The sequence below is a fragment of the Tamandua tetradactyla genome, chromosome 11, assembly GCF_023851605.1.
Source record: "Tamandua tetradactyla isolate mTamTet1 chromosome 11, mTamTet1.pri, whole genome shotgun sequence".
NCBI lineage: Eukaryota > Metazoa > Chordata > Mammalia > Pilosa > Myrmecophagidae > Tamandua > Tamandua tetradactyla.
Window position 1 is genome coordinate 28,284,399 of NC_135337.1, and position 14,333 is coordinate 28,298,731.

Here is a 14,333-nt window from a genome sequence, read left to right on the forward strand (position 1 = left end):
AACTTTACCACTGGGGAAACCCCTGATATTCTGTGAAACATTAGGGACACCCAAATCAATAGGCCAAATCCTTGATCTTGAGGCCTGCTCTTGTGACACTTACGTATGTAGTGGGGAAGCTTAGCCTATCTATAGGGATGCCTAAGAGTCACCGCCAGAGGACCTCTTTTGTTGCTCAGATGTGGCCTGTCTCTATCTAAGGCCAACTCTGCAAGTGAAACCATTGTCCTCCCCACTACATGGGACACGATATCCAGGGATGAAAGTCTCCTGGCAGTGTGGGAGATGACCCCCAGATGACTCCCCACTACATGTGACATGATATTCAGGGATGAAAGTCTCCCTGGCAGCGTGAGAATGACCTGCAGGGATGAGTCTGGCTCTAACACTGAGGGATCAACAGTGTTATCATAAGCAAAAGGAGGAAAAGAAGTGCAACAAATAACATATCAGTGGCTGAGGGAGTTCAAATAGAGTTGAGAAGCTACTCTGGAAGTCACTCTTACACAAGCTTCAGTTAGACATTACTACCACCATAATTTGCCAAACCCCAACCAAAACTATTCCTGCCAATCCTAAAGAATATCTAGAGCATTATATAAGATTCTACAAAGGAACTAGGATAACTTTCCAAAAACTACAACCTCCACATGGGTCCCTAGACCAGAAAAATCCTGAAACCCAGAGAGGCCAGCCTCTCCAGAACATCAACTAGTTCTATCCCCCTATCCCATATTACCAACACCCCCTTCCAACATGAAAAATTTAGAATAGACATAGCCCAAATATTCTAAAGAGTAGGAGAAAGATGAAAGGTGATAGTGGAGTTATACAGAGAAGGTTGGGTTTAATAAATGAGGATGAGTGCTGAATCATTATACTGAAATTTATTTTGGCCTCTAGTACCTTGGAGCAGGTAGAAATAAAAACCTAAAACTGTAGAATTGTAACCCACATTAAACTCTGAAATCTGTTCTATATATAATTGCTGCAATGTACTTAATTGTTGCTAAGCCAATTCATTTTATGCTATTTGTTTTAGCAGCCAGGAAACTAAAATTACCACTTAAAGTTTTTACCATGACCAGCCCCTCAATTAGCAGTAAGAGTTATAAGTTAACTGTGTGTGTTGGTTTGAAACTATTATGTAACCCAGAAAAGCCATGCTCTTTCAATCCCATCTTGTGGGTGCAGATATATTATGGGTAGGATCTTTTGATTAGATTGTTTCCATGGAACTGTGATCCACCCAATTGTGGGTGAGATCTTTTGCTTAGATTATTTCATGGAGATGTGGCCCTGCCCATTCAAGGTGGTCTTAATTAGTTTACCAGGGTCCTTAAGAGAGCCCATGGAGACAGAGTTCAGAGCCAACACAGAGTGCAGAGAGAAGAAACAAAGACACAGACATCTGGAGATGCTTGGAGACAGACAGAAGCTCAGAGAGGAGGCCACCAGAACCAGAAGCTAAAAGCAATGAAACCTGGGAGTAAAGGACTAGCAGATGTTGCCATGTGCCATGTCATGTGACAGAGAAACCCTACAAGTGATTGGCCTTTCTTGAATGAATATAATCTCTTGTTGGTGCCTAAATTTGGACATTTTCATGGCCTTGGAGCTATAAATTTGCAACTTATCAAATCCCCTTTGTAGGGAAAAAATATTCTCACAAGCAGTGGGGACAATCAAAGTAAAAGGCTGAGCCCTTAATCTCGGGGTTTGTTCATATGAAACTTATCCCCACAAAGGATAGGTTAAGCCTACTTAAAATTAGGACTAAGAGTCACCCCCAGATCACCTCTTTTTTGCTCAGATGTTGGCCTCTCTCTCAGCCAACACGACAAGCAAACTCACTGCCCTCCCCCTCTCTATGTGGGACATGACTCCCAGGGATGTAAACCTTCCTGGCAACATGGGACAGAAATCCTAGAATGAGCTGAGATTCAGCATCAAAGGATTGCGAAAACCTTCTCTACCAAAAGGGGAAGAGCAAAATGAGACAAAATAAAGTGTTAATGGCTGAGAGATTTAAAAAAGAGTTGAGAAGTTATCCTGGAGGTTATTCTTATACATTATACAGGTATCACCTTTTTAGTTAAGGCATATTGGAGAGGCTGGAGGGAAGTGCCTGAAAATGTGGAGTTGTGTTCCCATAGCCATGTTTCTTGAAGATGATTGTATAATATATACATATATATAATATATAGCTTTCACAATGTGACTGTGATTGTGAAAACCTTGTGTGTGATGCTCCTTTTATCTACGGTATGAGCAAAGCATATGAATTAAAAATAAATAAATAATAGGGGGAACAAATGTTAAAATAAACTGTAGATTGAAATGCTAGAGATCAATAAAGGGAATGATAAGGGGGATAGAAAAAAATAGGGAAAACAAAGGCTAAAATATATTGAGTAGATGGAAATACTAGCAGCCAATGAGAGGGAGGGGTAAGGGATGTGGTATGCATGAACTTTTTTCTTTTTTCTTTTTATTTCCTTTTCTGAATTGATGCAAATGTTCTAAGAAATGATCATGGTGATGAATATACAACTATGTGATGATATTGCGAGTTACTGATTATACACCAAGAATGGAATGATCATATGGTAAGAATGTTCATGTTTGTGTGTTGTCATGTTTAAAAAAAAAAAATTAAAAAAGAAAGCTGAAAAAAAAATCCCCTTTGTAAAATCCAAATATATTTTAGCAAACTGAAACACTGTATAACTGTGTTTTTAAATAGATTTACATAAATGGGCAAAGGAAATATTACTAAAACAATTAATTCCCACAACTTCCTTCTGCTAGTCTATTGTTCATTACTTGCAAAAGAAAAAAAGCTGAAAATCTCTTTTAGGTTAAAGGAAAACACTATTTTAATAGGTTATTCTAGTTTAAAAATAGTTTTCTTTGATTTAAATATTTAACATATTTTATTTGTATGTAAATTTTGTGGGATACATAACTTACACAGACTTCAATATTGAATATTTCTTTTAAGCTATATTAGGTTTGCTATTTTTAACATCTACCTAGTCAAAAGAAGTGTTAACTGTTGAAATTTTATCATCTGTTGAAAATTTGCTATCATAGTCACTACATATATCTAAAAATTTTATCTGATACTATTCCAATAGGAGAAAAGGAAGAAATTCAGTATTTAAGTGTAATTAAGAATATCTATACTCCTAAAATCCTTTTAAAACAAGTTTTCCATTTTTAACACTGTTAACAATAAAATATTAATGAGTCATGGCATTTGTTTCACTGCAATACTGGGGAAATTTTTCTTTAAACTAAACATAAGACCAATATTATTATAATTCTTGTCTCCTGATATAAATTGCCACTTTACTATAGCTGACATAAGTCTTTCATTTTTCAACACCACTTCACACATAGATGGTGTAAAATGTTTTTAAAATATAAACACTAGGGTAAAGCATTAAACAAGAGACAGAAATTCCCATTTCAAGATATCATACTGCACCTAAAAATAAGTACACCTAGAACTACATGAAATCACATTTTTCCCTATCAGAATGGTTTAATGAATAGATTCCAGGTTATTATAATGATTCAGAAGAATTGTAAGAGTATGCATACTCAATGATTTTCTTTTCATTAATTTCCTCTTAAAGTTTTCAAAATTCATTGTAACTTATCTCATGGCTTGGTTTGAAGGACAAAGAGTTGAAGATACAGAAAGAACAGGACACAGAAGCCAACCTAGGCTACCAGAGAGATCAGAAAGTGTGTACACAGAATGGGGATTTATCCTTAAAAACAGGATGTCTTTCATTTATCTTATAATGAGTCAACCTATTATGCTTTCCTTGACAATTAGTATTTGCCTAAGAAGAGGTGAAAGCTGAATATTAGAAAAAGAATGCTGTTGGATTTTTACTTTCTATAGCCATACCTCAGAGATATTGCAGGTTCAGTTCCAGACCACCGCAATAAAATGAATATCGCAATAAAGCGAGTCACACCCACTTTTTGGTTTCCCAGTGCATATAAAAGTAATGTTTGCATTATGCTCTAGTCTATTAAGTGTGCAATGTTATGTCTAAAAAAACAATGTACATATCTTAATTAAAATGTGACACAGAGATATGACGTGAGCACATGCTGTCGTAAAACTGTTGCCAATGACTTGCTTGATGCAGGGTTGCCGCAAACCTTCAATTTGTAAAAAAATGCAATATCTGCGAAGTGCAAATAAAGTGACGCACAATAAAACGAGGTATACCTGTATATACACAGAAGAGGGTACTTAATCTATACGTTACCTATGATACTCTCAATTCAAAAGTGAAGCATACGTTTAAAATGTAGAGGAACTAGTTTCTATTCTATTGGGTTGACTCATGCTCCCTAGTCCTGTAGATGTGAACTCACTTGTAAATAGGATCTCTGAAGATCTTATTAACATGAGGCCAAACTGAATCAGGGTGAGCCTTAACCCCATATGACTGGAGTCTTAATAAGTGAAGAAAATTTGGACACGGGACCAGAAACTACAGGAAAAGACAAAAAGAGACAGATCGTCATTAGATAGACAGAGAGTGACTGCCAGCAGGCCACCACAGGAATGCTACAAGCTTCAGGGAAGACATGGCCTGCTGTATCTTGATCTTGGACTTTAAGCCTCCAACACGGAACCAATAAATTCCTGTTGCTAAAGCCAACCAGTGGGCGGCATTTTGTTACAATGAGCCTGGCAAACTAAGACATATCCATCACTTCTAGTTTCATTTGGTTCCAACTAGAAAATTTTCTTTCAAGAAAGTTATTCCTAAATAGCTGAAACAATTCCATGAGTATCAAATCAAAGTGCTTTCACAATACCAATCTCATTATATAAGTGATACAGATTTCACACACCCATACACACAAACAAAAACCTAATTATATTGTTAGGCTTATTAGGATAACCAAATGTACAAAGCGATTTAGGAACTGACTGCACAAGACAAGCCTTCTTATATTTAACCAATAAATGTAGGATCTGTAAATAGACATAGCGTAAGTTCTCTTTGTATGCAAAAGTTCGTCTAATTTTTTTTCTATTTTTTTTTTTTGTCCAAACAGATTCACTTTAGATAAATTTATTTCACACTAAAAAGTATACAAAAGACATATCAAAACAGCAACCATTTTTGGAAAAAATTACCATTAATTTCCTTTACTTCTCAACTTATCAACAGTCAATTTTAAATTTCTTCTTTTTAAAATCCTGCACATCCTTTGCTGGCTTAAAAAAAAAAACATAAAAGCCCAAATAGAAATAGTACTCATTTCACATAACTAAATATTCAACCTGCCAATCCACGCATAATCAGCCTTTGACCAAGCCTAGGATTTCAGTGGCCAACAGAGAACAGCAATTCATAATATTCACATTTAAAACTGGATAAAAGTAAAAAAAAAAAAAAATGGCATAAGTGACCTGTTATCTTATCTTTTACCAGTTTATATTCTTTTTCTTTTTCTTTTTTTTTTTTACATGGGCAGGCAATGGGAATTGAACCCAGGTCTCCGGCATGACAGGTGAGAACCTCTGCCTGCTGAGCCACTGTGGCCCACCCCAGGGTATATTCTTTTAATAGTACACTGATTATTTGTAACCCTGTTCAGATATCATATTTCTAAATTATAGCATTATATGATACACACACGTGTACCCATCCCCATTCTTTCCAGAGTTAACCTGTGTTGTGTTAGTTTGCATACCTTTTGAGAAAAAGTGCTTAGGAAACACAGCACCCATATACCAAATATCTAAGACTTGTAAAAGGAAAAAGTCTTTACATGCATCTTAAAATAGTAATATATTAATGGTTATAACATTTAAGAAAGTGTTCAACATATCAAAGTTGCCACAAAATCAAAAAATATTTTATTAGATTTCCTATTTCATTATCATTATTAGAATTTCAAACTAAGAAGCTATATTTTATAACTACCTATAATCTATTAAAAATTTTAAAAAGGAAATGAAAGAATAAACAGTAGGAAAGGTCAGTAAAGATAGCCGAGGGCTTCAGAAAAATAAAGTGGTTATTGATAACTCTTGAAGTACATAGCACTTAATTATACATCAAAACCTGCACAGTTTTAAAACATTTATATTATTTACATTTGTGACTTCCAAAGGGGTGGAATGGAGAAATACTTTGATATATCAGATTCTTGCAGAAATAATACCAAATCAACCTCTTTATTCACTAAGTTATCTTTGGGTGGGTCCATATTATAAAACATAGAATATAAGTATTACTACCCAACTGTTTGAATTTTTAAAAACATTCCATATAGTCACAAATATTCAGCAATGTAAGGATTTTAGTAATATCAACATTTTTTAAAGCCACAGGTTACATTTCAGTTTTAAAACAGATAAATCATGGGATTTCATGCCACATCTATTAAATATTATTAATAAAATTCTAGTTTACTTATATGTATTGCTTCCAAATATCTATTTTGAGCTTGTTGGTAAATCTAAGTATAAAAACAATTACAGAGATGATTGTGGAAAAACCAAACAAACATGCAAGGGATATGAAATTAGTAAGGGATATGAAACTGGTAATTTTCAAATACATATATAGAAAAAAATAATTTTAGATATAGATCTTAATATACTTTACTGCCTGAGATTTGTTAAGAGAATTGTCTGCTAACTCACTTCTGGAATTCTGAAGAAGTCTCTGAGCAAGAAGATTCCCAACTGCTCTAGCATACCTAACTAATAAACACGTAATAAAACAGAAAAGAGATATTTTACCTGCTTATACAAGAACCTATTCCTACCACTGGCTATTAAGTCATAAATGAATGTAGAAAGAAAGATAATTATCTATAATTATACATCCATACCAAAAGGTTTTAAATCTTCAACAAAGCCAATAAATCGGTGTCATCTGCCTTTCTTAAAGTTTATGATTACAAACAGATACACAAATATAGACGCAACATGTAAAACAATTATTTTGGTCAATAACAAGATAACATCATAAAAGTGATCCCTAAATGCTTTTGGAGTTGGTCTTTATAAATGAAGAGTTACATGTTTGGATTTATGTTTACCCTTAAGCCACTATTCCCACTCTTGTCTGCTTGCAAATCCTGGCACTCACCAATATAAAGTGGTATGCATACAGGGCCGCACAATGGTGAATTACAAAAAGTTTGTCACCAATCACTTTCCAATACAAAATGAGAAGCAACAAATCTGTAAGAAGGAAAAATAAGTAAGGTATTATGCAGGAAGAAAACAGCATTGTTATTCAAGGGCATTTAGCACTTTCTTCTGACAACTTGTCACTGTCTACCCTGAGACCAAGCATTTTGTTCATACCTCAGCAGGTCCAATTATCCACTTTATCATAAAGCATTTGCTTTTATAAAACTGTCTCACCCACCATACTGTGGCTCCTCCAGGACGAAAGCCCATCTGAGGGTACTGTTACACTCTTAGAATTAAAATGCTTGGCACATAGGTACACCAGATAATATTTCTCAATGAATAAATTACTGACTTTGGTTTCCAAGGTTTAATAAAATGAAATTTTATCAAGTAAAATAAGTAAAGAAATAATGAAAGAAAGAAGGGCAGGCAACAGTGGCTCAGTGGCAGAATTCGCACCTGCCATGCTGGAGACCCGGGTTCAATTCCCAGAGCCTGGCCATGCCAACAAAATAAATAAACAAATCAGTCAAAAAAAAAACTTAAATTACTGATTTTCATCACTACAATAATTTGGACAGAAATAAGGTGGTGGCAGGAAAGGTACACAATGACCAACTGATTATTAATACAAATTCAACAAAAAAACATAAAAAAATAAAGGATGCAATCATTTATTAATTCATAACTGGGGAAAACCACAAAGAGCTATGACTATTAAAAAGTGATACCAAAAAAAAAAAAAAACAATAGGTCAAGGCATCAAAATTTCTTTCAAAAGTCCTAACACAAAATAATTAGTCTCCATTAACAAAACAAAAACTTCTCAGATGTTAACTCAACTTTTTTCTTTAGCAAATGTTTAAATATTTAGACACGGAAACAAATGGCTATCATGGACGAACACCAGGGGAGGACTCAACTGTTGTGAGGTCTGCAGCTTATATAATTTAGAGATCTATAAAAAATAAAATTTATTAAATTAAACTTTGGTATGAGCATTCAGAAAGAGAACATAAATCATAAAATTAAAAATTTTAAAGAGAAAACTCATACCACAAATATGAAAAATCAAGAAAAGCAACTTAAAATCGCTATTAGGTGCATATTAGAACTTTTAAATACATTTTCCCTACATATTTTGACCACATATTCTTTGGTCACCCACTTATATGATGATGGTTTTGTAACATTTTCTAAAAGAGAAAATAAAAAGAATTCACTTTTCATTCAGCTTTGTTGAAATTTAAATTTTTTGATCATTTGGAAAATTTTATTTTAGCTTCTATAACTCTTATTTATAACTTTTGGGAACTGTTATGATATCTGGGAAAACCTTTCTCAAGTTTCTGTTATACAAGATTTTCTCGGTAGTGACTTTCTCTGAATTGACAATACTCACTAACTAGTATATGTGGTGTTTTGTGAATTTTATGTTATTGTCAATGATAGCATTTGTGTCAAACAAGCAAATCTTTTCAATGTATTAACATGATGAATTTTTTATTGGATTATCAAATAATCTAATAGCCTATTCAGTATTTTTATTCAAAATTTATCTCTTCCTTTTAATGAATTACTGTGTTTTAGTATGATCTGGTTTTTCGTTTTTGTTTTCATTGTGATTTACTTTTTGATAACAGAAGAATTTCTATGCTTATCTTTATAACTTTTATTTCATATTTCACTATTTTTATTTGGACTTTTTTCAACTCTTTAAAAAAATTAAAATACAAAATAAGTTTCCCTATATAAATGTCTCAATCAGGAATCCTATTTCTCTCATTTTATTGAAAGGGTCCCCAAAATGACTTTTCAAATTGCAATCAAAATGCTGTATTCCCAACTTAACTTTGACCAGTTATAAAAATGCTCAGGGTCACTCCATGCCCATGTAACCTCAGGGAAAATATGACAGAGGGAAATGAGAAATATAATGATTATGGCTAAAACAGTTTACTTTTCCAAATTTTACTGAAACAAAACAAAGCCATGACCATGTGAACACAAATCAAGGGCCTTTCCAAGTGAAGGACCCTGAAGCTTAAACTTCATTAGGTGCCCAGGAATTCCACCTGAGATATTCTTTAGCCAAAAAGAGACTACCTCTAGTTTAAAAAAAAGTCTATCTCTCTGTTAAGACTCCACTTTGCATTTCTGTTCTTGTTTAGTGAGAACCAGCAAGCCCGCCGGAAAAAATTTCATTTTCTACTATCACAGCAGATACTTCTTTCTCTTTACGGGTCCTAAAAGCTACCCCTCAAATAAATAAACCAAAAGCATAAACCATGTATTCTTCACATAATTGTACAAGTATTATAGTATTCTACGCGTATCAAAGTATTCATCGAGCATAAAAAGACAGCAAACAACATGTCACATACCAGAAATGAGGTAGCCTGAAGCAATAGCAAGATTCACTTTCACAAGCGATGGATCACCCCTATAAACATATTTTTGAAAAATTTAAGTTTCCTTTTTTTCACTGCTTGAGTTTTTGATAACACCTACCTACTTTTTTCTATTAAGATTTAAATAGAATGAAAATGTTTCTGTAGTTTCTCAAATGGTAAACTCCAATTTCAAACATAAATTTAAAAACATACAACAGTTTGGCAGAGCTGCAATGTATTCTGCGGTAGTGATACCAGCAGGCATGGGCTGCCCTCAGGATAACATGAGCCCGTTCCCTGAGGCAATCCAGCCCCCTTCCTATCCAGTATGAATCATTTAATCAAGAGACCTTCTGTAGTCCTTTCCTGTCGTGAGATGTACTCTAGGCTCAAGCCAGTCTCAGTCTTCAAATTATTCCTGAGGATAAATCATGACCTCTTGGAATTGAAACTAGGCTCAAATCTTCTAAAGCACCTAAAGTCAGTCTAATGTTAGGAACACACTAATGTTAGTGTCCCTCATGTTAGAAACACACTAATGTTAGTGTCCCTCATGTTAGGAACACACTTCCTGAGGCTGGCTGAGCTCCCAATTCATTTTGTTCTAACCTCAAGACTTAAGAACTATTCCCAGGATCTCCGAATCCAGGAGTATTGCACAAGGGATTTTTTTTCTGTTTTGTGTTTTTTGTTTTTCTTTTTCAAAACTGGCAAAGTATCATCCCACCACCCATGGAATTTATGATGGGCTTTGGAGAGAATACCTTAGGGCTCACAACAGCTGACACTCCAATTTATTAAGTCACCTAAGGAATGTCTCATTATCAATTCTGGATCCTATTCTAAACTTACAAATACACAAGTTGCTTTACTGGCTGTAATAATACTTCTAACTGTACAAATAATAGTAATCCCTTATAGATGCATAGATGAACTAAAAGGTTTACTAAAGTAATTCCACCAAAAGTAATTTTTAATAAATGTGTTCTCATACAATTTGTTCGCAAAAGGATTCAACTAGAACTCTAGATACTGATTTTTCCTTCTACTTTTACTTTATATTCTAAATCAGGGACTCAAATAGCTCAAGATATCATCTGGCCCAGCCTCTGTTTTGAGGCAATCTGGCATCATCATCACCATTTTACTGGGGACTAAAGAGGTTTACCTCTTAGTACACCAATAGGAAACGGTCGGAGCAGGACAGTTTAGCCCTGCTGTTTTCGACCCCCCCACCCCCCGCATGTGCTACTTCAATTTACTTTACTAATGTAATTTGCTCCAAGAAACAATTTTTTTCTTTTATCTTTTGTCCTTTATCTGATTTATAATGTGAATTATTGGCGGAATTCACACAAAATAAAACTGACAACAGCTAAAAATACAAATGGAAAGATCTGGCAGAAAACTCATATCTTCTTTTCAAATTTGGACCACAAAACATGGCCCACAATGGAATGAATGATCATAAGGTAAGAATGTTCGTGTTTGTCTGTTACATTAAAAAAAAAAATCTTTTAATTAAAAACAAAAAACAACAGTAAAAAAAAAAACCATGACCCAGGAAATCTGAACCTGGAAGAAATTATGGCCATAAAAGAAAATGTAAAACTCTCAAAAATATAATAGGTAAAAGTTTGATAAGGACAAAAATTGACCAGTGAATCAAATATTTGTTGTAAAATTTACTTCATAAAAAAGAATTGGTACTGTTGAAAGTTATATTACCAAAATTAAAAGAAAACTTTTTTTAAGTTAGAAATTGTATTAAGTAGGCTATACAGAAGCCTGGTCAAAGAATTAAATACATTAATTGACTCACTCTCAAAAATGTCTTCCCAATGAAGATTTATTGATAGTGGTATAATTCTGATGGGAATAATTTTCTATTTATGAATAAGAAAAATCCTTGTAGTCAAATATTGGTGGTCAAAATACCTAATCAAATTGTCCTGTGTGTCCCAGAACCCATGTCTACCATGTCCCAAGGTAGTGCTTTCTCAAAATACATCTCATCTTTCAAACTAAGCTGAACTAGCTCCTCATATAGCATCAGAAAACACAGTTGGTAAAATTTCTGCCAGTGGAATGGCATTTAAACTTTTCAAAAGGAACCACATTACACATTATCCTATTAATGCTAAACACCATTATAATTAGTGCCTCAAATCTTCTCAGGTGGTACTAAATTCTTCTCACTTGACTGTATACAATTTTCATTTTTATCTCTTTGATATCAAATGATGGCTTAAGCATAAATTTGAAGACTTAAGTTGCAAGTAGATTATTACCCAAGTTGACTAACCTCTCTCAATAAGAACTCATTTTTGCTCAAAACAATGGTTATGATAAATTAGTTTTACTCAGTACCACAGCAGAAATGTTTATATCTTAATCATATTGTCCCTATTTTGGATAACAATTGCAATACTAAGGCGAAATGGCCCCCATAATTTGTATTTAAATTTAAAATAAATCATTTTAATGCACCTTGCTGACATAAGTCTGAATACAACATCATACATTTTATGTTTTAAAGTAAGGAATGCTCTTACTAATAATCAATATCATTATTAATATTAAAAGTTGACTGTCTTGACAATAAAGAGCTTACCAAAGTGGATCGGCTATAGTAGCTTCATCAAAAAAGAAAATATACAGGGAAAAAAAACCGACCACCAAAGAATGGCATGTGGATACTACCCTGAAATGAAACAAAATACAAAGATTTTAGATTCTTTGCAAGAAACTTTAACTCATCCTGGCAAGACATTTAATATTCTGAAGACATTATATTTAGAAGTATTTAAATATAGGAGTGGAGTAGAGCTCAAAGTATAATACAAAATTGCCGTGTAGAAATGCAAGGGCCACACAACTTTACTTTGGAATTAATAACAAGAATGCCCATATTCACAGAGAGGTGACCACTGATAAGCCCCACTCTCTTGTATCCTGCTCCCATCTCCATCCCCAGCAGCATCACTGTAGGATTCCTTTCCTGCTCTTTAAGATATCATTTGGGAATGGCTTCCAAATCCATTGAACTTAGCCAACTCCATAACCTTAACAAGAGAATTCAGACGGATCACAAAATGAAGTTTTGTTTGGAGATTTGTTTTAAATGTGTATTCACATGCTTAAATTAATTTGATTCTTGTAAAATATCTGTGTGAAAGCTAGGGCTGCTATTATTAGTCCCTCTTTATCATTATTATAAAAGCACTTCTAAATAGAGAAATTGAGGTCCATGTATTTATAGAGAAAATTGATTTTTGAAAGAAATACCCACATGAAAGCAAAATGTTCACAAGATCCAGTTTTCTTTTACAGAAGGAAGTTTAGGTTAAAAATATCAGTTTCTATGAACATGTCCTGCTAATAATTTAATGACTCAAATGATACCCAAACTCTATGCTGAACTAATAAAAAACTGCACATAGGATACTGGGTATTAACTTCACAGGGAAATTTTCTTAGCTAACAAAAATTTCAGATTTTTCACAACACGATTTAGTTTACAAGTAATTTAATTTATTTTCTCTTCATTGGAACAAAGGATAAAAGGAATAGCAAAATATCTCTCAAGAAATTACCAGCATGCCATGAGCTTCTCTCTACAATATGACCCCAAATCTTCAAAAATAAATGAAATTTATGAATCAATATAAAGCCCAGTATTAGGAAATCTCATTGTAACCTGAAAATCCAATATACTTTAACTAATAGATGATATGTTCTTAAATAGATGTGTGTATATCATTTTAAATAAAATAATGTTTTAAATGCTCAAAGAACACCTCTAATTTAAAGGCATCAACAAAGAATCTTTTGTAATGTCAAGGCTCACTTTAAGTATGAAAAACTAACCTAATCTAATTGACAAGTCTGGAATTTTTGTGTCAAACCACTGCATTCCATTAAGCACAGCAGGATAAAAAAGTGTAAATTCTTTGATAACTAATGAAACAACCATCTAAACAATCATACAGCCAGCTTCCTGCTGCTATTTAAAAAGTTCTCATAAGAGAAAAAGGCATAACCTCTTACCAATCTGTTTTAGTGCTTAGTAAGCTTAAGTCAAAAAGTTTCATTTGGAGGAACTCTAACTCTCTGCTCCTGATAGATTTCAAATACCCTTCTCTGTGAGATGATACATGGTAAATGGAGAGGATTACAATCCACAGCTAATGAAAACAGTATGTAATTCACTGGAGGAAAGTTAAATATAACCTGCACCACTCAAATAGCAACCACTATAAAGACACAAGAAGCAGATCCCCTACATTTACATACTATTCTATATTTAAAATCTATACTTCCAGAAACATGTTACTAAAAATTTATTTGTTCTTTAAAATCAGCTACTCAGCAAAATAAAATGAAAATTTCTCTAGTGTCTGAAAAGAAAGACGAAAATGCTACCCAAGACAAAATAAAATATTTTAATTTTCTTTCAGAGGGCTAAAAAAGAAATGTTTGTGCTTATAGAAAGACATTGTTTGGGAATTCCAGTCAACCAGGATGGCAGCACAAGATATTCCAGGGTGCCAATTTCTCAACAAAAACCACAAAAGCAAGAAAGCAGTGGACAAAATAAAGTGCTGGAGGAAAAAAAACTGCCTACAACCAAGAATTTTATATCCAGCAAGAGTGTCTTTCAAAAGTGAGACAGATTAAACATCCCCAGAAAAATAAAAGCCAGACTGAAAGGAAAGGTCACTTGACAGTGGACAGAAGCA

At 33.7% G+C, this 14,333-nt stretch overlaps 1 protein-coding gene across 4 annotated transcripts in view; it reads right to left on the reverse strand.

Annotated features, from left to right (window-relative positions):
- Nucleotides 1-14,333, reverse strand: part of TLCD4 (TLC domain containing 4) — a 119,331-nt gene that overhangs the window by 50,807 nt on the left and 54,191 nt on the right. For all 4 annotated transcript variants that reach the window (XM_077120182.1, XM_077120180.1, XM_077120183.1 and 1 more), the window contains exons 3-5: nt 12,206-12,295; nt 9,583-9,641; nt 7,149-7,243 (exon numbers count right to left, since the gene is read on the reverse strand). In XM_077120182.1, the coding sequence (XP_076976297.1) occupies nt 7,149-7,243; nt 9,583-9,641; nt 12,206-12,295 (244 nt within the window). The remainder of the gene's footprint in view (nt 1-7,148; nt 7,244-9,582; nt 9,642-12,205; nt 12,296-14,333) is intronic.